Source organism: Lampetra fluviatilis, chromosome 56, assembly GCF_964198595.1.
Source record: "Lampetra fluviatilis chromosome 56, kcLamFluv1.1, whole genome shotgun sequence".
Lineage (NCBI taxonomy): Eukaryota > Metazoa > Chordata > Hyperoartia > Petromyzontiformes > Petromyzontidae > Lampetra > Lampetra fluviatilis.
Genome location: NC_136330.1, coordinates 3422155 through 3445692, shown reverse-complemented (window position 1 = coordinate 3445692; position 23538 = coordinate 3422155). Strand labels below are relative to the sequence as shown.

Sequence of the window (23538 nt, the reverse complement as noted above, 5' to 3'; positions counted from 1 at the left end):
GAATTTATATTATTTGGGTCTTTTCGGTAAAGTCACGTATATAGGTTAAAATAAAATAACAAAAAAACTACGACGTTTCGATCGCAACACAAGCGGTCGTCATCAGGAAGAGAAAAAAGGGGGACAGCGATTAAACCTTTAAAACAGTCTGCTTGTGTTGCGATCGAAACGTCGTAGTTTTGTTATTTTCTTTGAACCTATCTACGTGACTTTACCGAAAGACCCAAAGAATATGTTTAACCTTTCTTTGCCAGAAAGGTGTAAACCCTATTCTTATTTCGATTTAAAGCTTTCGTGACTGCAGGGATTCATCTTCTTGGTTCTTTCGGTAAAGTCACGTAGAAGGGAAATAATAATAGTGAGAATTGTATTTTATCATGTTTTATTTTCATTATTTTATTATTTCCTATTCTTATCATTTTTTATACTTTGCTACTGGCAAAAAAGGTCCCATGATATGGCCAAACATTGGTTTTACTTGGAACCAATCGCAAATGAGGGCAAATTGTTCCCGCGTGTAGTTTGTACAAACAAAGAACAGACATTTCACAATTTATATTCACAAAAAAAACTTTATTTCCATTTGTAGCATTTCAGCTTTCGCAAAGAGCACAAAATATGGCGAGTAATTTATTTTCTTCTTCTTTAAAGTTACTCAGAATAAACTATTACAGCAAGGGGATGGATGGGTCTATAGTTACAAATGGCTGTGAAGAGAGAATGATCCAAAGAATGACTTTTTATTATTCCTGCAAAAGCAAAATAAGTCAGAAAAACTGAAAACACTCACCTACGTAGAAATGTGGATTTTTTTTGCTTTACAGATCTTTTTTCTTTGAAGTTTATATACAAGATATGGAGCGAGTGTCTAGTTGATTTTTTATCGCTGTAACAGATGATACACCTTTATTCTGCAGCATAAAAACACTTAAAGCCTAAACATCTAAATCACCACTCCCGTTCACTTGCATTTAAACTTATTATTTTTAAGTCCCAAGTTAGAGGCAGTACGAATAATAAGAATTAAAAAGTTGGCCATGACTTGTTTGACAGCACACCAGATAAATTGTTAGGCCTTAAACACGTTTACATGTTTTGGTTAGCACACACTGCACGACCATGTGTTTTTGATTTTATCAAACCGATTAAACCGTTAGTTGAACATCCAAGGGTAACTTTTCTGAAATTCTACAAAGCTGACCAGAACTTGGAAGCTGTAACAAAAAAAAATGAATATCAAGATTGGCTCACAGAAAATACCGAGGGAGAAAAAAAATTCCAGTCACCGTAATTCTCCCGATTATAAGACGACGCACTATTTTTGTTGTTGTTGTTGTTGATGGTGGTACGGTTTTTTTTTTAAAAGCAAAAGTTGGGAGAGGATGCGTCTTTATGATCTGGAGACTACGTCAATTCACCTGGAAAGCAAAATCTTAAAGTGTTCTCGCAGCGGCATCCGTCATGCGAGCGTCAGCACCCCAGATAAAAGCTCGCGTCTCTTCACGACTCTAGATTCATATTCGAGATTTGCAAGCGAGAGAAAAGCCGCCGCCGCCGCCGCCACCCGCCACGCATGGCTCAACGGCGCAATAATCAACGTCCACTTTTCACATCCAGCTGCCAACGCTTGGAAGTAGCCGGCAAGTCTGTGGAAAGCTCCTCCTTGCAATGTTCAAGCTGACAAACAAAAAAAACCACACACCAAATGATAGCGGCTTAAGTTTACAGAAAACAAAAACTCCAGCACAAGCAATAGAAGTGGAGTGAAGGCGGAGGAGTTGTTCGCCCACCGCCGCGCTATCTGGTGGCCCGAGTTCGATTCCCGGCCGGGGTTAACATCAGTGGAGAGTTGCGACATCTGGACCGGCCCTGCCGCCCTCCTGCATCCTTCACCAACCTGCACTGACCAGCGTGGTGAAGTATGGTCCAACAACCGTGTGTTTCACGGGGGGGGGGGGGGCTCAAGCGGTAGAGTGAGCGGCTCCCAATTTCAAGGCTGCGAGCTCACAAACTTGATTGGTGGGGGGGGGGGGGGGAGACCGCTCCTCCAGGGTCGATAAAGTGAGTACTTCTTCTTGGTTCTTTCGGTAAAGTCACATAGAAGGGAAATAATAAAATAATAAAAATTTAACATAATAAAATAATTCTCACGACGTTTCGGCCACAACGCAAGCAGCCGTTCTCTCAGGTGTCGTGAGAATTATTTTATAATGTTTTATTTGTATTATTTAATTATTTCCCTTCTACGTGACTTTACCGAAAGAACCAAGAAGATGAATCCCTGCAGTCACGAAAGCTTTAAATCGAAATTTAAAGTGAGTACTGTGCCACTTTGCGGGGACGTCAATATTGTTTGTCCTGTGGAGAGACACGACCCCGCCACAGCAACGTGGAATTTCCACCATGGGCTCGGGCGATGTAAACAGGATATGGGGCACCACTATAATTGCTCACTCGAGTAAGAATCGCTTTATCCTTTTTTTTTTTGTATACAGCCAAACACAGCCGTATTGCCCCAACTGGATAAATGTTATACGCTCCTCCCGCAAGCAAGCGACGTGACATAATTCGGCACAGTATAAATACAAGGCGTGAGCACATGCAGCCATCTGAGACAGGTTTTGCTGGTTTCCCAAAATCAGGCGTGGAAAAATGTAATTGGCGCAAAAAAAACATAACAACCCCGTTTTGACGGATTTGGAGGCCAACGCCGCGAAGCGGCCGATAATCGGCGTTAGGGCCCCAATCCGTCTGGGCGATTTACGCCTTCAAATCGCAGTGCACCGACAGCATAGCCGACCGTCGCGACATATCAGCCCCAAACGACTAACCCGCCCCCCATGCTCAGCTTGGTCACTGCGCACCGCGTAAAAAGGTCTTTTTTTTCTGCAGATGTTCACGCAAAATATAAAAAAATATGCGACCGTCTCGCGCTTTATTTTTTGTTCGTCCGTTGACTTATCTGTGCGCGCTGGTGTACTAACGGAGATTTTCTTGATCAGTGGTTCTTAACCTTTTACTGCGGCCTGCACCACCACCACCACTTTGGTTGTCAGAAAGGGCATCTCACACGCCCCAGGGATGCGTGCACCCCAGGGTTAAGAACCGCTGCTATAGATGATCGCGTATCTGACCTATGTGCGTATCTGCCCCCAGCACCTCAGACGCCCCCCCCCCCCAGCGAGTGGGACATGCGAGGCTGCAACTGCGTCCACCTGCTTTCGGAGACCGCTACGGTGGCAACAGAAAGTTTATCGTCAGGCCCTCTTGTTTCCATGCGGCGGCAACAACAAAAAAGGGCAGTTGCTGCCAGGCGCGCGGACTGCCGACGTTTGACGGATGCAAGGTGCGAAGACATTAACACATTAAAACTAATTTTTTGGATAAAGCCGCAACCCTGCAATTGCCTGCCCGCTCCACCGCTGGCGGACCGTCGTCGGGGAAACGGAGCCCACGCTTGATCAACGCTTTGTGCTCGACACATTTCTACTGCTGGCTGGAGTGAGGTTGACGGTGGTGGATTTCTGAAACTTGCCCCCATTGTTTCTGAACTGCCAAGCAGGGGAGAGAGGGTGAAATGCAAAAGTATATTTAATAATTTAATCATTAGACGTAAGTTTATTTTTTTGTTTATTAACAGTAATGTCGATGCTCCACCTGAATGCTGATTTCATTGCGGCCCATGTTTAAAAACAGTTTGTCAAAACACATTTTTTTCAAGGTTACCTTAACATTTGCCGTGTATTAAAAACAAAGGAAAAAAAAATCACTCATCAGCTCGCAAACTATTTAGCAACAAAAATGTCTAATGCCTATGTAACGTATGTGCTTCAGTGTAAGAGTAAAAAAAAAACATAAATATTATACCAGTAATACAAGGAAAAAAAAAAACCACAAAGCAAACACTTTGTAAACAATTTAAACCTTAAAAAGAATCACGTGATAACATTAATACAAATAAGTTAGCGCAAAAAAAAAAGTGAGAAAAGTTCTAAATGGGATCGATGTGAGAGTATTAAACACACGAGAGGGATGTGGCAACATCACTGCACCCGATGAAGAAGAATCAAAAGTGACGACTACGTCCAATAAGATTTGTCCAAGACGCTACGCTAGAAATCAGCGAAAGCTAACTTTAGCCACGGATGTAACGGGCGCAGCGTCGTGCGTCATCGCACCGGAGCGCACGCGCGAGCCCGTTCGTGAGGACGGACTCCCAATTGCAGAGGGCACTCAACGGACAGTGAAATGAACGTGGTGGTTGGTGGGGAGAAAAAAAAAATCACGGAACAAAATCCACGGTATCCAAAAAGTGTTGAAATATTGCTTACGCCTAAGGGTGTAAAAGTGTTTCCCATCAACGTCGCCAATGCGGTATTGCTTTACTTAAATTACAGACGCATCGATGACCTCCGTTTCTCGTCTTGCTTTGATTTTTTTTGTGGGGGGGCGGGGGGGAGATGCTCATCCTTGCACAAGGCGTAGTGGGTAGGTAGTAAGGTAGGAGGATGGCCTGGCGTTTAAAAAGCGCGGCGCGAAAACCGCAGCAGCAGCGGGCGGTGGGGCGACGTTACGCACGCATCTTGAACTTGGTTCGCAGCGCCGTAGGTTGCGAACCGCGCTAATCGGAGGTGCCGGTGGGAAGACCACGGCCACAGCCTCGGCTCCATCCGAGCTCGTCCCTGGACACGACGAGAGCAGGCCGGGGGCGACGTCGCGACCAACGCACCGCCGGGCGTGAAACTTCTGGCGCACTCGAAAGCGTTCATTGTTAGTCCGTGTTTAGTTTACGACGGCGTGCGCGAAATACTCGTGCCGGGTCTTGTGATCTTGGGAGGTTTCGTACAGGCACACCTCCAACCCCCCCCTCCCCGCCCTTCAAGTCTCGTTGACTCAAGCGGATGGAGTACTTTAGCCCACCGCGGTTTTTAAATGTTGGTGCGAGCGGTAATGCCATTTCTTCCGCCCTCACAACCGCCCCCCCGTCAATATTATCAAGTCAGCCAACCAAGTTAGTCGATCAAGCTAGGAAATCTTTTAAAAGTCATTTAGATAATAATTGTATCCCATGTTTGGTCTTCCCCAGTGGTTGGCTACGTACGGTGCGAAAGAAGTTCAACATGCAAGGAATCGCTTGGCAGCGTCTTCAGTCTGAATAGTTGCCTGTTCATAGTCGGTGTGCTCTGGGCGTTGAGTACCAGTGGCAGTCAAGGTGACGCTTGATGACGGATGTCCGTCCGCTCACGGTCGACGTTTACCAGAAGCACCGAACGCTTCGACGACGAAATATAACATCGTCACCGTTTTGTTTTGTTTGCGATAACGACATTATAATGCTGTGTGGCCATTGGAGTGCGCCCTCATGGCGGAAACCAAAGCGTCCGTATACAATACATCTCCCTGCCCCGTGACGGCAACAGAGCCAGCAGCTCATCCTGATTAGCTTTATTTTTGTTGAATCTTAAATTAAAATTACGCAATTTCAGAATTACATAAACATTTCATCGCAAACAGGGCCACTACTTAAGTCGACATTTCGAGGCATGTGCCGATGATTTTTTTTCAAAAAAATTACGATTTCATATAAACGTATTATAAGAAACCGTGCCAGTGACGAAACAATAACAAAAATTCGTTAAATAACTCCAGAAAAAAATAATCGAACACGTACAACAATGTGAACCACTCGCAAGATTCTGTGTTGGACCAGTCGTTGAATTGTGCGGTCGTCGAATTGTTCAGGCCGGAAAAAAAAAAGTCTCAAGACGTGATGACGAATCGTGCGCGTCGACTTTAACAAACGTCAAGGAGAGGGGGAAGGGGGGGGTAAGAAAAAAAACCACACCAGCGCGAAATGTCTAAATTTAAAACCCGCTAATTTGCGCCCAACTCGGCCAGATGATGTTGCCAGCAAGCACCAGGTGACGACGGCAACGACAAGATGAAAGCGAGTGTGGAGGACAACGCCGCAGCACCTAACGGAGGTGTTTTTTAATATCAACTCCTGTGTTTGGATATTTAAAGATCTGACACCAATAATAAGAACAAACTTGTGCTGCGTTAGGCTCTGAGAAAACGTGTCCCTTGTGAGTGGGGCGGGGGGGGCAGTGGATAATCGCGATTCTGCGTGCGCGCGCGATCCTGTGTCAGTCAGGAAGTCATTAAAAAAACCCGCAGTAAAACAAAGTCTACGGCAGCAAAAAAACCCAACGAGACGTTCGGTACGGACATCGATAAAAAGCGCCTTGCGGTGGCTCCCCCTTGGCATCATCATAAACAGATAAAGGTGCAGCGCTGTTGATCGTCCGCTCGCACCCAATAGACGGAGGCCCACACTTGACCCCGCCGCACGCGACCTGCCGATGGACTAGCTATCCGCGCCGTACCCATTTCTACTGCCGCTGGGTGGAAGAGAGGTGGTTGGTGGTTGGTGGTGAGGATCTAAGTAAACTTGCACCACTGTTTCGAACTGCCACGCAGAGCATTTGACCCCCGCACTTCCCACGCTGGGCAGACAGTTTTGTTTTTTTGTAAGAGGTGGGAGTTACCCGCGTTTTACCCCGCTCGGCACGCGACGTGGTGGACCCCCAGTTTTAACATCGCCGTTCAAAGCGCTGCGCAAGGGAGGTAAGGGTCGAACCGGCGACTTCTGGATCGCAAGTCCAGCGATGCTCAACGTCACACCGCCACTGTGGGCGGCGCGGTTATTAGCGATTAAACAAACGACGCGACTTTTCAGATCGTTTAGAAGACTCCGACGCGTCTCCGCCTAGTCTGCACGCTTTAAACAAAACGCTTTGTTGTTGTTGTTGTGATCAAGAAAGAAATGACGAATGTTTCGCTAACCTTAAACTTTAATGGACGTTTAAAATACTCCCCCCGCCACCCCCGCCCCCCGCTTAGGCGAGTTTTCAAAATAGTGTGTATGCAATACAAAACAATATAACGCCTTTAATTCTTGCCGTTGCTTTCGATGTAGTGACGGAGTGGACTTATTCTACGTCTTTTTCTTTTAACGCGATATTTCAAATTTTAGTCTCTTTATTTTCTTCCTCCGTCATTTCACTACGCGATTGTGTACGACAACACACACAACATGCGCGCGTTGCACCCACACCCCCCACCTTTTTTGTTGTTGTAACGAACGTACCAATTTGAAACGGCGGACCTGAGCTGCGTCTGAGCCGCAATTAATTCCTCACCCCCCCCTCCACCTCCCCCCAGCTAAGCTATTTACATTAGGCACAGAGAGAAGAGCTTTACAATCGGGGGGGGGGGGCAGGAGAGGGGGGCTGTGGCACGACCAACGATCACAACGAAACGTTCTCCGCTGCTGTGGCTTTCTGGACGCGCCCGCCTGTTGTTTCGACCGCTTTAACGGAAGGGCCCAAGACACACAAGATGACATTCACGTGACGCGTGGCCCAATCCGACTGGCTGCCGCCGTGCCCCGAACATTTATCTCTTCGCGAGTGACCAGGTGGAACAATGAAAAAGAAACTATCGCGGGACCGTTACAAAAAGAAAGATGGCTGTAACAGCCGATATCCCGCTTTTGTCACGTAGGTCTGACGAACGTGGATCCCTCCATAGGAATGTGGAATTTCTCACGGGAAGTATCACCCGATGTGCTTTTGATTTTTGCTTCAGCTGACACGGTGGCCCTCTTGCGACAGATTGAACGGTCTTCACGTCAGGGTTACGAACGCTCGACGCGATGGCTGCATGTTCAGTTCTACCGAGTTGGTGGTCTGGATAACGCCGAGAGATGCTTTTGTACACACGCAATGCCGCGCATCTTTTGTGCGCGTGGTTAAATCTTATTCGTTTTCGGGCCTGCGCTAGTCCTTCCGTTGCGGTGGGATGTTCTGGTTATTTTACAGCCTCGAGTTAAATCTTTAAATGTGGATAAACAACGGCCAGGCCTCAAGTCCAGAGGTGGATGAGGATGCACCGTGACCACTCGCGCCTCTGTGTCCACACTCCGCTCTACTGACCGCTGAGCGAGTCCCAGCCAGACGCCGCACGTAGGAGCAGGGCCCCCCCCCCTTCCCGCCGCCGAGGCCACAATGACCGTTGCTCCACACGAGCCGGGCCGCAGTTGAATCAAGACTAAACCGCTTGCCGCGATGCTGCGTCGGTAGTGGTTGCAGAAGCGCAAAACAACGAACTCAAACCGTTCATCAATAACCCGAAAGAAATCGATAGGCGACGTTTCGGGCAAGCGGCCCTTTCTTTACGTCGGAGAGACGCAACAAAGCGAAGACGCTAAACGTTGATTGTTGCTTTCAGGGCCGTGTCGTCCACGAACGTGGAGTTTTTGTCGTTGTTGTTGTTGTTGTGGTCGTACCAGGATGCCACGGCCCCCCCCCCCGTTGCCACGGAGGAGCGTGATCGCGGCGATAGCCGTGTGCACGTGGGCACCCCCGTGGCTTCCCTGTGCGTCGGCTGTTGGCCACAGGCTTTCAGAGTCAATCCCCTTACACCCCCCCCGGGCACCACTTGCCAAACACCAAGAAAATCCTGCATTAGTAATAAAAACAAGTGAACGTTAAGCGGCCGTTCCGTGTGCGGTGCGGTGGGGTTACATTTTTGGTAATTAAAGGGTAAAATAAGAAAAACGTGATCATATTTAAAGCCGAACCGTGATAGCGAGCTCTCCGATCGTGTTTCCCGTTTACATTTCCCATTTCCCGCGTCTCCACGCTCCCTCCTCCCCCACCCCTCCTTCTGCGACCCGCGCAGCTCCCGGCCAACTTCGCTACGCGGGACGACGCCGCCGACCCACGCCGGGGGGCTGCCCCTTACGAGGCTGCCCGTGACGTTTCGCGACGGGCAGGCACGAAGTAACGGACCCCCCCCCCCCCGCCCGCAGCAGTAAACAACACGTGCCCCGTTTCCCTTCTCAACACGTGCCCAAGTATCTGTCCAACTTCCCTCTCCCTGCAGCTCTCCGATGATGCGGTGTCGGGTTGCGTTTCGTCATTCGGCAACGCACGACGTCCGACGTTTCGCTCCACGCGCTCGGAGAATCTTCACGGGGGGTGCCACGGTGGCAAGATGTTAACGACTTTGCGCGCTTGGTTATACACAGCAGACCGCGGGGCTTCTATCCTGACCTCGACGCGTCTATATTTGTTCTCCCCGTGGTCGCGTGGATTTTTTCTCCGGGTCCTCTGGTTTTTTTCCCCCTCCGCATTGAGAATCGACGTGCATCGTATTTGGCTGCTGTACATGTCCACGCGATAAGCCACTTCGTTGAGCCATGATTTGCGGCCAGGTCGCTTCTGAAAAAACAAAGCTAACGGCTCAGTGGGCCTTACCTGGTAAAATAATAAAAACTGTTTAATTTTAATACGTCTAAAGTTAAAAAAGTCGTAAGTTTCGTTTAAACGCCGGACGTCGCTGCTGAAGAACGCGTGGCGGTACAACACGAGGCAAAACAAAAAAACAAAACACACGGCGACGTTCGGCTCCTCCGCGCGCGTGTCGCTAAGCGGCGGAGCCAACGGGGGGCGGCGGGGGGGGGGGGGGGCGAGGGCCTCCCGGACGCTCGACTACAGGGCCACGGGACGGCCCATCGCTACCGCCGCTCAACCGAAACCGAAGTGAAACGCGAGCTCTCTCTCGCCCAGACGCGAGCGCCTGCCCCCGTCACGCGGCGGGGATTGCGTGGGGATTGCGTGGGGATTGCGTGGGGATTGCGTGGGGATTGCGTGCGGTTTGCGTAGCGGGGGAGTTCCACGCCGCCCGCGTTTTGCCGGCCTCTCTCTCTCTGGCCCTCGCCGCGAACGCTCGCAGTTTGCGGCTGATAACAGTTTCGCGTTTAACCCCTCCTCCACCCGCTCCCCAGCGCACGTAACACTGTCTCCCCTCCTCTCTCTACCTTTTGATTCAACGACAAAAAAAGGATAAAGAAAAAAAGAAGTCTGTCTTATTTGCATTATTAGACATTCGCGTTAGCTTTTTTGTTTTGTATAAAACACACACGCACGCACGCACACTCCATCCGTAGGGCGATTCCTATTTCATCGCGGCGTCGGGGATGTTGAATCTGCAATTGCTTTTTTTTTTTGCATTTCGCATTTCCGTTCGTAGAGGGGAAGTTCTTGCCGTAGGGGCAGCCACTCCCTGCTGGGCAGCTTCCACCGTAGCTGCCCCCCCCCCACCTCCAGCACCGCCACCAGCACCGCCAACGACGCCTCCAGCACCGCCAACGACGCCACCAGCACCGCCAACGACGCCACCAGCACCGCCAACGACGCCACCAGCACCGCCAACGACGCCGCCAGCACCGCCAACGACGCCGCCAGCACCGCCAACGACGCCGCCAGCACCGCCAACGACGCCGCCAGCACCGCCAACGACGCCGCCAGCACCGCCAACGACGCCGCCAGCACCGCCAACGACGCCGCCAGCACCGCCAACGATGCCCCCAGCACCGCCAACGACGCCGCCAGCACCGCCAACAACGCCGCCAGCACCGCCAACGATGCCGCCAGCACCGCCAACGATGCCACCAGCACCGCCAACGACGCCGCCAGCACCGCCAACGACGCCACCAGCACCGCCAACGATGCCGCCGCCACCGTCACCGGCCCACGATTTCACCAGTTCATGATGGACGTCCGGTTGAGTGTCATGAAGTACACCTGGCTGGTACCTCCTGAACGCACCGACGCAAAGAACACCTGGCGCGCACAGGAGGGAGGACAGGCACACGGAGGAACAAGGCGTGTTGTTAGCGTGACGCACGTATGTATGGATGTTGAACTTCTTTTGAATCGCGCGTAGCCAACCGTGCTAATCGGAAGTGCGTGGGAAGGACAACAAACAATATTGGTCTCTGTGGGGGTCTATGGGTCTCTGCTGTGTGAGTCTATGGGTCTTTGTGTGGGTCTATGGGTCTCTGTGTGGGTCTATGGGTCTCCGTGTGAGTCTATGGGTCTCTGCTGTGTGAGTCTATGGGTTTCTGCTGTGTGAGTCTATGGGTCTCTGCTGTGTGAGTCTATGGGTCTCTGCTGTGTGAGTCTATGGGTCTCTGCTGTGTGAGTCTATGGGTCTCTGCTGTGTGAGTCTATGGGTCTCTGCTGTGTGAGTCTATGGGTCTCTGCTGTGTGAGTCTATGGGTCTCTGCTGTGTGAGTCTATGGGTCTCTGCTGTGTGAGTCTATGGGTCTCTGCTGTGTGAGTCTATGGGTCTCTGCTGTGTGAGTCTATGGGTCTCTGCTGTGTGAGTCTATGGGTCTCTGTGTGAGTCTATGGGTCTCTGCTGTGTGGGTATATGGGTCTCTGCTGTGTGAGTCTATGGGTCTCTGCTGTGTGAGTCTATGGGTCTCTGCTGTGTGAGTCTATGGGTCTCTGCTGTGTGAGTCTATGGGTCTCTGTGTGAGTCTATGGGTCTCTGCTGTGTGAGTCTATGGGTCTCTGCTGTGTGAGTCTATGGGTCTCTGCTGTGTGAGTCTATGGGTCTCTGCTGTGTGAGTCTATGGGTCTCTCCGTGTGAGTCTATGGGTCTCTGCGTGTGAGTCTATGGGTCTCTGCTGTGTGAGTCTATGGGTCTCTGCTGTGTGAGTCTATGGGTCTCTGCTGTGTGAGTCTATGGGTCTCTGCTGTGTGAGTCTATGGGTCTCTGCTGTGTGAGTCTATGGGTCTCTGTGTGAGTCTATGGGCCTCTGCTGTGTGGGTATATGGGTCTCTGCTGTGTGAGTCTATGGGTCTCTGCTGTGTGAGTCTATGGGTCTCTGCTGTGTGAGTCTATGGGTCTCTGCTGTGTGAGTCTATGGGTCTCTGCTGTGTGAGTCTATGGGTCTCTGCTGTGTGAGTCTATGGGTCTCTGCTGTGTGAGTCTATGGGTCTCTGCTGTGCGAGTCTATGGGTCTCTGCTGTGTGGGTCTATGGGTCTCTGCTGTGTGGGTCTATGGGTCTCTGCTGTGTGAGTCTATGGGTCTCTGCTGTGTGGGTCTATGGGTCTCTGCTGTGTGGGTATATGGGTCTCTGCTGTGTGAGTCTATGGGTCTCTGCTGTGTGAGTCTATGGGTCTCTGCTGTGTGAGTCTATGGGTCTCTGCTGTGTGGGTCTATGGGTCTCTGCTGTGTGAGTCTATGGGTCTCTGCTGTGCGAGTCTATGGGTCTCTGCTGTGTGGGTCTATGGGTCTCTGCTGTGTAGGTCTATGGGTCTCTGCTGTGTGAGTCTATGGGTCTCTGCTGTGTGGGTCTATGGGTCTCTGCTGTGTGGGTATATGGGTCTCTGCTGTGTGAGTCTATGGGTCTCTGCTGTGTGGGTCTATGGGTCTCTGCTGTGTGAGTCTATGGGTCTCTGCTGTGTGAGTCTATGGGTCTCTGCTGTGTGGGTCTATGGGTCTCTGCTGTGTGAGTCTATGGGACTCTGCTGTGTGAGTCTATGGGTCTCTGCTGTGTGAGTCTATGGGTCTCTGCTGTGTGAGTCTATGGGTCTCTGCTGTGTCAGTCTATGGGTCTCTGCTGTGTGAGTCTATGGGTCTCTGCTGTGTGAGTCTATGGGTCTCTGCTGTGTGAGTCTATGGGTCTCTGCTGTGTGAGTCTATGGGTCTCTGCTGTGTGAGTCTATGGGTCTCTGCTGTGTGAGTCTATGGGTCTCTTCTGTGTGAGTCTATGGGTCTCTGTGTGAGTCTATGGGTCTCTGCTGTGTGAGTCTATGGGTCTCTGCTGTGTGAGTCTATGGGTCTCTGCTTTGTGAGTCTATGGGTCTCTGCTGTGTGAGTCTATGGGTCTCTGTGTGAGTCTATGGGTCTCTGCTGTGTGAGTCTATGGGTCTCTGCTGTGTGAGTCTATGGGTCTCTGCTGTGTGAGTCTATGGGTCTCTGCTGTGTGAGTCTATGGGTCTCTCCGTGTGAGTCTATGGGTCTCTGCTTTGTGAGTCTATGGGTCTCTGCTTTGTGAGTCTATGGGTCTCTGCTGTGTGAGTCTATGGGTCTCTGCTGTGTGAGTCTATGGGTCTCTGCTGTGTGAGTCTATGGGTCTCTGTGTGAGTCTATGGGTCTCTGCTGTGTGGGTATATGGGTCTCTGCTGTGTGGGTATATGGGTCTCTGCTGTGTGAGTCTATGGGTCTCTGCTGTGTGGGTCTATGGGTCTCTGCTGTGTGGGTCTATGGGTCTCTGCTGTGTGAGTCTATGGGTCTCTGCTGTGTGGGTCTATGGGTCTCTGCTGTGTGGGTATATGGGTCTCTGCTGTGTGAGTCTATGGGTCTCTGCTGTGTGAGTCTATGGGTCTCTGCTGTGTGAGTCTATGGGTCTCTGCTGTGTGGGTCTATGGGTCTCTGCTGTGTGAGTCTATGGGTCTCTGCTGTGCGAGTCTATGGGTCTCTGCTGTGTGGGTCTATGGGTCTCTGCTGTGTAGGTCTATGGGTCTCTGCTGTGTGAGTCTATGGGTCTCTGCTGTGTGGGTCTATGGGTCTCTGCTGTGTGGGTATATGTGTCTCTGCTGTGTGAGTCTATGGGTCTCTGCTGTGTGGGTCTATGGGTCTCTGCTGTGTGAGTCTATGGGTCTCTGCTGTGTGAGTCTATGGGTCTCTGCTGTGTGGGTCTATGGGTCTCTGCTGTGTGAGTCTATGGGACTCTGCTGTGTGAGTCTATGGGTCTCTGCTGTGTGAGTCTATGGGTCTCTGCTGTGTGAGTCTATGGGTCTCTGCTGTGTCAGTCTATGGGTCTCTGCTGTGTGAGTCTATGGGTCTCTGCTGTGTGAGTCTATGGGTCTCTGCTGTGTGAGTCTATGGGTCTCTGCTGTGTGAGTCTATGGGTCTCTGCTGTGTGAGTCTATGGGTCTCTGCTGTGCGAGTCTATGGGTCTCTTCTGTGTGAGTCTATGGGTCTCTGTGTGAGTCTATGGGTCTCTGCTGTGTGAGTCTATGGGTCTCTGCTGTGTGAGTCTATGGGTCTCTGCTTTGTGAGTCTATGGGTCTCTGCTGTGTGAGTCTATGGGTCTCTGTGTGAGTCTATGGGTCTCTGCTGTGTGAGTCTATGGGTCTCTGCTGTGTGAGTCTATGGGTCTCTGCTGTGTGAGTCTATGGGTCTCTGCTGTGTGAGTCTATGGGTCTCTCCGTGTGAGTCTATGGGTCTCTGCTTTGTGAGTCTATGGGTCTCTGCTGTGTGAGTCTATGGGTCTCTGCTGTGTGAGTCTATGGGTCTCTGCTGTGTGAGTCTATGGGTCTCTGTGTGAGTCTATGGGTCTCTGCTGTGTGGGTATATGGGTCTCTGCTGTGTGGGTATATGGGTCTCTGCTGTGTGAGTCTATGGGTCTCTGCTGTGTGGGTCTATGGGTCTCTGCTGTGTGAGTCTATGGGTCTCTGCTGTGTGAGTCTATGGGTCTCTGCTGTGTGGGTCTATGGGTCTCTGCTGTGTGAGTCTATGGGACTCTGCTGTGTGAGTCTATGGGTCTCTGCTGTGTGGGTCTATGGGTCTCTGCTGTGTGAGTCTATGGGACTCTGCTGTGTGAGTCTATGGGTCTCTGCTGTGTCAGTCTATGGGTCTCTGCTGTGTCAGTCTATGGGTCTCTGCTGTGTGAGTCTATGGGTCTCTGCTGTGTGAGTCTATGGGTCTCTGCTGTGTGAGTCTATGGGTCTCTGCTGTGTGAGTCTATGGGTCTCTGCTGTGTGAGTCTATGGGTCTCTGCTGTGTGAGTCTATGGGTCTCTTCTGTGTGAGTCTATGGGTCTCTGTGTGAGTCTATGGGTCTCTGCTGTGTGAGTCTATGGGTCTCTGCTGTGTGAGTCTATGGGTCTCTGCTGTGTGAGTCTATGGGTCTCTGTGTGAGTCTATGGGTCTCTGCTGTGTGAGTCTATGGGTCTCTGCTGTGTGAGTCTATGGGTCTCTGCTGTGTGAGTCTATGGGTCTCTGCTGTGTGAGTCTATGGGTCTCTCCGTGTGAGTCTATGGGTCTCTGCTTTGTGAGTCTATGGGTCTCTGCTGTGTGAGTCTATGGGTCTCTGCTGTGTGAGTCTATGGGTCTCTGCTGTGTGAGTCTATGGGTCTCTGCTGTGTGAGTCTATGGGTCTCTGTGTGAGTCTATGGGTCTCTGCTGTGTGGGTATATGGGTCTCTGCTGTGTGGGTATATGGGTCTCTACTGTGTGAGTCTATGGGTCTCTGCTGTGTGAGTCTATGCGTCTCTGCTGTGTGAGTCTATGGGTCTCTGCTGTGTGAGTCTATGGGTCTCTGCTGTGCGAGTCTATGGGTCTCTGCTGTGCGGGTATATGGGTCTCTGCTGTGTGAGTCTATGGGTCTCTGCTGTGTGAGTCTATGGGTCTCTGCTGTGTGAGTCTATGGGTCTCTGCTGTGTGAGTCTATGGGTCTCTGCTGTGTGAGTCTATGGGTCTCTGCTGTGTGGGTCTATGGGTCTCTGCTGTGTGGGTATATGGGTCTCTGCTGTGTGAGTCTATGGGTCTCTGCTGTGTGGGTCTATGGGTCTCTGCTGTGTGAGTCTATGGGTCTCTGCTGTGTGAGTCTATGGGTCTCTGCTGTGTGAGTCTATGGGTCTCTGCTGTGTGGGTCTATGGGTCTCTGCTGTGTGAGTCTATGGGTCTCTGCTGTGTGAGTCTATGGGACTCTGCTGTGTGAGTCTATGGGTCTCTGCTGTGTGAGTCTATGGGTCTCTGCTGTGTGAGTCTATGGGTCTCTGCTGTGTGAGTCTATGGGTATCTGCTGTGTGAGTCTATGGGTCTCTGCTGTGTGAGTCTATGGGTCTCTGCTGTGTGAGTCTATGGGTCTCTGCTGTGTGGGTCTATGGGTCTCTGTGTGAGTCTATGGGTCTCTACTGTGTGAGTCTATGGGTCTTTGTGTGGGTCTATGGGTCTCTGTGTGGGTCTATGGGTCTCTGCTGTGTGAGTCTATGGGTCTTTGTGTGGGTCTATGGGTCTCTGTGTGGGTCTATGGGTCTCTGCTGTGTGAGTCTATGGGTCTCTGCTGTGTGAGTCTGTGGGTCTCTGCTGTGTGAGTCTGTGGGTCTCTGCTGTGTAAGTCTATGGGTCTCTGCGAGAGTCTATGAGTCTCTGCCGTGGGGGTCTATGGGTCTCTGTGCGTGTCTATGGGTCCCTGTGCGAGTGTCTATTGGTCTCTGTGCGATTCTATGGGTCTCTGTGCGAGTCCATGGGTCTGTGTGAGTCTATGGGTCTCTGTGTGAGTGTCTATGGCTTTCTGTGTGAGTCTATGGGTCTCTGTGCGAGTCTATGGGTCTGTGTGAGTCTATGGGTCTCTGTGTGAGTCTATGGGTCTCTGTGTGAGTCTATGGGTCTCTGTGCGAGTCTATGGGTCTCTGTGCGAGTCCATATATTCTATGTTGAACCTGCTGTATGTGCAATTAAGTAATTTGCAGGTGATCTTTCAGCATTGGGATGTTAAGGGCGATACAAGTTGCCGTGTTTTTTCTACAGAAGGAAACCGAAGAACCTGGAATAAAACCCCACGTGGCATGAAACGGCAGAACATACAAACTTTAACCGCAGAAAGGCGTCTTGCTGTGAGCGTTGCCGTGACGACACCGTGATATTGTGAGCGTCGTTTCTCCACAGAGAACAATAACCAGCGCCGCGGAGTGTAACGGAGCGCGCTCAAACAGGCGGGTTGTGAATGCGTCTCTCCGTAACGAGCACTGTATCCTCCCCATTGTAAACATACCGCACCTTACCTTAATAATATAAAAAAGGGGGCCTGTCCCAGCCCATCCCCCCCCCCCCCTTAACCAGTATATATACGGGGTAGTATCTCTTGGAATATCTCATTTACTTGATACAGCGAGCGTGCTGTGACGGTTCCACCTGAAGACGGAAGCTTGTGTTGCCTCCGAAACGTCGTGATTTTAATTTTAATTTTATTTTACTTTCATTAATTTTAATTAAAAAAATTTTACCTACGTGACTTTACCGAAAAAACCTAAGAATATGAATCCTTGCAGTCACGAAAGCTTCAAATCTAGAATCTAAACACACCGTTTGCGTACGGTACTTTTTTTCCAAGTGACCTCAAAGGTTGGGGATGCACCTTGATCTTCCCAACGTCTTCTAATCCGGGAGAATCCGGTGAACGGAGAAACCGAGCCGGCCGGTTGCACAAACCCTGGCGTGGCGTCAGCTCAGACCGTCGCTACATCGCGACGTTGATTTAAGTCGCTGCACGGCGCTGCTACGTCGCTGCTACATCGGTGCTACGTTGGTGCGTTGTTACGTCGCTACTACGTTGCTGCTACGTTGGTGCGTTGTTACGTCGCTACTACGTTGCTGCTACGTTGGTGCGTTGTTACGTCGCTGCTACATCGGTGCTACGTTGGTGCGTTGTTGCGTCGCTACTACGTTGCTGCTACGTTGGTGCGTTGTTACGTCGCTACTACGTTGCTGCTACGTTGGTGCGTTGTTACGTCGCTACTACGTTGCTGCTACGTTGGTGCGTTGTTACGTCGCTGCTACATCGGTGCTACGTTGGTGCGTTGTTACGTCGCTACTACGTTGCTGCTACGTTGGTGCGTTGTTACGTCGCTACTACGTTGCTGCTACGTTGGTGCGTTGTTACGTCGCTGCTACATCGGTGCTACGTTGGTGCGTTGTTGCGTCGCTACTACGTTGCTGCTACGTTGGTGCGTTGTTACGTCGCTACTACGTTGCTGCTACGTTGGTGCGTTGTTACGTCGCTGCTACATCGGTGCTACGTTGGTGCGTTGTTGCGTCGCTACTACGTTGCTGCTACGTTGGTGCGTTGTTACGTCGCTACTACGTTGCTGCTACGTTGGTGCGTTGTTACGTCGCTGCTACATCGGTGCTACGTTGGTACGTTGTTGCATCGCTACTACGTTGCTGCTACGTTGGTGCGTTGTTACGTCGCTTCACATCAGCGCTGTCGCAAGAAACAGGCGCGCGGAAACAAAAGGACCGCGGACAATTTACCGACCGCGTTGCGACACGCGATTATGTAAAGGGGCGTTTGGCTCGGTGATTAATTTGGGTGGGGTTCATCAACGTGCCCTACCCCCCCCACCCCGACAATCTCCACACCCCCCCCACCCCCCCCACCACCACCACCACCACCACAAAGCGGCCATCGCCCCAATACGTTGGCATCTATTTCCATCTCAGTTGCCGGAAAAACCTGGGGAGGCGTTGCCCCTTCAGCGACTGTAACAAGCCACAGGGGGGTAACTTTGACGGTGAGTCACGACGACTGGCAGATAGGCAACCGACAGGCAGACACAGCGCCAGGTGTATAGGTACAGATACAGCCCCCGCCACGTGTCACCTTTAAACAGACTGTAGGAGACATTCGTCAGCAATGTTGATTGTGAACTCGGGTCGTCGGGTACGTCGCACTAACCCGCTACACCACCCGCTTCTCGCACGAACACACAAAGACAAAGATCCCCCCCCCACCGTATAGGCTTTAACAGACCGCCGGGGCAAGTGCTGTTAAGTGACGCCTATTACGAGGGAGGGCGGTGGCCAGCACCACGCCCGGCACGCAAAAGACCAAGACACACACAAAGACGAAGATCCCCCGTGTAGCCTCAACAGACTTTTAGGGCAAGTGCTGTTAGTGAGTAACTACGAAGGCCAGCTCGGTACACGAGGGGGTGGGTGGCCAGCACCACGCCCGACCGCCTTTGTCTCCCCGGTGACGATGTTTACACACCGCACCAGGTACTCATTTGAGGCCGAGTCGACCTAGGGTAGGGCCCAGAACCGGTTCACGTAATCGTCACAGGTTGTGACCGTGAGCGGGGATTCGAACTCGGGTCGCCGGGTTCGTAGCGCAGCGGCTCGCTGACCGCCACGCCACCGCTCCCCACACGCGCACACACGGGGGGCAGGGAGGGATCGTGGGGAGGGATTGGGGGGGGCGGGATTGGGGGGCAGTATTGGGGGGCAGTATTGTGGGGGAGAGGGTGCTACCTTGTCGTTCCTCTCGCACAGGAACTTGAGCCGCTGGGCTCGCTTGTGCATGAAGACGCCGTCCAGGTGTCCCGTCTCCACCGAGCGGATCTCGATCGCCTTCTCGCCCCAGCCCATGATCTGGTTGGAGCGGATGTACGCTGCACGGCAGGCGGCGGAGGAGGAGGAAGAGGAGGGCACGTGCCAGAGCGGAGGAGAGGCGGGAGGGAGGGATGGGCGGGTGGGCCGATTCGATGGATGTATTACGGATGTGATATACAGATGGATGGATTGTATGGGACAGAGGGATGCACGAGCAGATAGACAGAGAGACGTGGATGGATTATGGATACACAGAGCGGATGGATCGTATAAATAAAGAGATGGATCGATGGGTGTGGATTGGATGAACAGATGGGCATATCGAGAGATGGATGATGGAGGAACCAACACAGCGTCGGAGAGACAGGAAACAGACATGGAGATGGGGGGGGGCGGGAAGGGGCAGACATTTTGGTTAAGTAACAGAATTGCAAACAATTTCGGGAAGAGCAGGACAACTTCAGAGAAACCGTTTTAATTTACGCCGAAACGTCTTGACGAGGGTCACCGTGCCACCGCGTTACAGAGCCGACGCGCGCGTTTCCGTACGTTTGCGCGTGTGTGCACAAATCTAGCGGCGGTAGCAGCGCAGTGGCTAACGGCAACAGCGCTACGAACCCGGCGACCCGGAGTTCGATTCCCGCTCACGGCCACCGTCGATATCGAACACACCGAACAGGTCCTCCCGCTCGGTCGACTCGGCATTAAATGAGCACCGGTTGCGGATAAACGTGAACATCGGCACTCGGGAGACAAAGGTGGCAGGACGTGGGTGCCGGCCACCCACCCCTTCATAGGTGTGCCACGCCGGCCCTTCGTAGGTGCTACTCGCATAACAGCACTTGCCCCGACGTATGTGTGTGTAGAACTTCTTTCGCACCGTACGTAGCCAACCGTGCTAATCGGAGGCGCGCGGGAAGGACAACAAACTGAACACAAAAAGCAGTTCCAAAGAAATGAGTTTTCAATCTCGATGATGATTGAAAGGTAAACATCCCCGGTGGCTTCCCGACATCGGAGGGAAGAGCGTTCCAGACGGCCGCAGAAAGCGCCGAGCGATGCGGCGACTGCCGTCTTTGTTCGACGACGAGCCAAAAAGCCGCCGCTGCTGTCGCGAGAGATAACCGGAGTTGGCGTGGCGCTCCACGCTCCTCCACGCTCCTTCACGCTCCGCCTTCACGGGCCCAACTTCGCTCATGGCACATTGCCCCGATGGTCTGTCGAGGCTAAACGTCTCGCGCGCGCCTCCCCCCCCCCCCCAGGTCTCCGCCGTACCGACGGAGGTGGGCATCTCTCCCCACTGCAGCACCACGTCCTTGGTGATGCGCCCGTAGGTGTTCACGTAGACGCCCTCGTCCTCGTAGCACAGCAGCAGCTCCATGCCGTCCGTGTTGGGCAGCACGATGATGGAGTAGGGCGAGACGCTGCCCTGTATCTGCACGCACGTGTCGCGGCAGACACGCGCACGTTGTACCTCGTCGCCCTTGTCATACTCGTCGTCGTCATCATTGTCGTCATCATCGTCGTCATCGTCTTCGTCGTCGTCATCATCGTCATCTTCATCATCTTTCGCACTATTACCTAGCCAAACCGCGCTAATCGGAGATGCGGTCAACGTGCATTGTCCATCGAAGAGTCGTCAAGGAATCGGCCGTCAATTTGATCAATTGATCTATCGATGCTCACACGCACAATCTACTCAACCGTCGTTCAATGAATCGATCCATCCATCCTTTCATCCATCCAACCGGCCATCAAACAAACGTTCCATGCGTTAGTATACCCATCAATTAATCCTTCCTTTCACCCATCAATAAATCAAATTAACTATCCACGATGGTATCAGTGTCCCACTCACGTGAGTGGGCTGGTAGATGTTGTAGGGGTTTCCCGAGTCGACGTCGATGGCGTGGAAGCCGGCATTGGAACCGTACACGACCTTCAGTCTCTGGGACTCCTCCACTGTCAAGTCCACCAGCTGGGGGCGGTGTGGCAGCTCGCCGAACGACTGGTGGGCACACGGGCGGAGGGGGGGCAACCCACCTCAGTCCGTGAGTGAGCGAGCAAGCGCGAGAGAGAGAGTGAGCGATGGTCTGAGCGGGGGAGCGAGTGGGCAAGCGAGTGAGTGGGCGTGAGTGAGTGATGTAAGTAATTAAGCGGTGATGCGAACAAGTGATGTGAGAGTGCGAGTCAATTGCGATGCGAGTCAACGAGCGAGTGATGAACTGAGCGAGTGAGCGAGATGAGAGAGTCGGTGCTGAAGTGAGCGAGCGAGCTAGCGGTGAAGTGAGTGAGCGAGCGACTGAATGGTGAAGCGAGTGAGCGAGCGACTGAATGGTGATGCAAGTGAGCGAGCGAATGAGTGCGAGTGTGAGTCAGTTGTGAGTGAGCAAGTGAGCGAGCGAGCGCTGGAGTGAGCGAGTGTTAGGCAGCGGTGATCGGAGCGAACGAGGACATCTCCACGTGTTTTTTGCGAAAGTGTTTTAAAAGTGTTTTTTTTCGCTGGTTAGAAGTTTTCGAGCTAGCGGGTGCATTCACGTAGGATTTTTCCAGTAACGGACATATTCTAAGAGACGTGTTTTAAATGCGTACGCAGTTGGTGTAAACCCAAGCGGTAATTGCATCAGCGTCTCACCCACCACACAAGCCAATCGGCAACGCCAGCCAATCGGCAACACCCGCCAATTAAGCGACCCGAGCCAGTGAGAAACGCAAGCCACAGTAGCGACTCCACCCAAATTGACAATGGGTAGCACATTGATGACGTCACGCCATCTGTTTTGAGGCCCAAGACCGGTGGGCATTTTCACGATTCTGGAAACTGCCTGACGATGCTGGCTCTGGCTGTAACTGGCAGCACACGGCGGGGGGTAACCTTAGTCCGTGTCGCTGCCGTGCAGGCGCGTGCGCAACCGAGCAAACACCTTGAAGGCCATGAACTTGTGGTAGGGTTTGGGGGCCCAGGCGTACACCTCCACCGAGTTGCGCAGCGCCGTCACCAGGAAGCGGATCCTCTCGTACTTCACTGCCAGGCGCGGGGAAACGAGACGCGCGGGGGAGAGTCACGGGGCAGAGTCACGGGGCAGGGTCACGGGGCAGAGTCATGGGGCAGAGTCACGGGGCAGGGTCACGGGGGAGAGTCACAGGGCAGAGTCATGGGGCAGGGTCACGGGGCAGAGTCAGGGGGCAGAGTCACGGGGGAGAGTCACAGGGCAGAGTCACGGGGCAGGGTCACGGGGCAGAGTCACAGGGCAGAGTCATGGGGCAGAGTCACGGGGCAGGGTCACGGGGGAGAGTCACAGGGCAGTCATGGGGCAGAGTCACAGGGCAGAGTCACGGGGCAGAGTCACAGGGCAGAGTCACGGGGCAGAGTCACGGGGCAGGGTCACGGGGCAGAGTCACAGGGCAGAGTCATGGGGCAGAGTCACGGGGCAGGGTCACGGGGCAGAGTCACAGGGCAGAGTCATGGGGCAGAGTCACAGGGCAGAGTCACGGGGCAGAGTCACGGGGCAGGGTCACGGGGCAGGGTCACGGGGGAGAGTCACAGGGCAGAGTCACAGGGCAAAGTCATGGGGCAGAGTCACGGGGCAGAGTCACGGGGCAGAGTCACGGGGCAGAGTCACAGGGCAGAGTCACGGGGCAGAGTCACGGGGCAGGGTCACGGGGCAGAGTCACAGGGCAAAGTCATGGGGCAGAGTCACGGGGCAGAGTCACGGGGCAGAGTCACGGGGCAGAGTCACGGGGCAGGGTCACGGGGCAGAGTCACAGGGCAAAGTCACGGGGCAGAGTCACGGGGCAGGGTCACGGGGGAGAGTCACAGGGCAGAGTCACGGGGCAGAGTCACGGGGCAGAGTCACGGGGCAGAGTCACGGGGCAGAGTCACGGGGCAAAGTCACGGGGCAGAGTCACGGGGCAGAGTCACGGGGCAGAGTCACGGGGCAGGGTCACGGGGCAGAGTCACAGGGCAAAGTCACGGGGCAGAGTCACGGGGCAGGGTCACGGGGGAGAGTCACAGGGCAGAGTCACGGGGCAGAGTCACGGGGCAGAGTCACGGGGCAGAGTCACGGGGCAGAGTCACGGGGCAGAGTCACGGGGCAGTCACGGGGCAGAGTCACGGGGCAGAGTCACGGGGCAGAGTCACGGGGCAGTCACGGGGCAGAGTCACGGGGCAGAGTCACGGGGCAGAGTCACGGGGCAGAGTCACAGGGCAGAGTCACGGGGCAGAGTCACGGGGCAGAGTCACGGGGCAGAGTCACGGGGCAGAGTCACGGGGCAGAGTCACGGGGCAGTCACGGGGCAGAGTCACGGGGCAGAGTCACGGGGCAGAGTCACGGGGCAGAGTCACAGGGCAAAGTCATGGGGCAGAGTCACGGGGCAGGGTCACGGGGGAGAGTCACAGGGCAGAGTCATGGGGCAGAGTCACGAGGCAAAGTCACAGGGCAGAGTCACGGGGCAGGGTCACGGGGGAGAGTCACAGGGCAGAGTCATGGGGCAGAGTCACGGGGCAGGGTCACGGGGCAGAGTCACAGGGCAAAGTCACGGGGCAGAGTCACGG

The 23538-nt window shown here is 53.1% G+C and overlaps 1 protein-coding gene across 1 annotated transcript in view; it reads right to left on the bottom strand.

The window, feature by feature from the left end:
- Nucleotides 1-10009: 10009 nt before the first annotated feature.
- The window catches only part of LOC144950126 (mitogen-activated protein kinase kinase kinase kinase 4-like), a 140258-nt gene continuing 126729 nt past the window's right edge, over nucleotides 10010-23538 (bottom strand). Inside the window, exons 27-31 of the mRNA XM_078880187.1 lie at nucleotides 21908-22008; nucleotides 20842-20991; nucleotides 20259-20418; nucleotides 18903-19042; nucleotides 10010-10691 (exon numbers count right to left, since the gene is read on the bottom strand). Of these exons, the coding sequence (XP_078736313.1) occupies nucleotides 10608-10691; nucleotides 18903-19042; nucleotides 20259-20418; nucleotides 20842-20991; nucleotides 21908-22008 (635 nt within the window). The 3' untranslated portion in view covers nucleotides 10010-10607. The remainder of the gene's footprint in view (nucleotides 10692-18902; nucleotides 19043-20258; nucleotides 20419-20841; nucleotides 20992-21907; nucleotides 22009-23538) is intronic.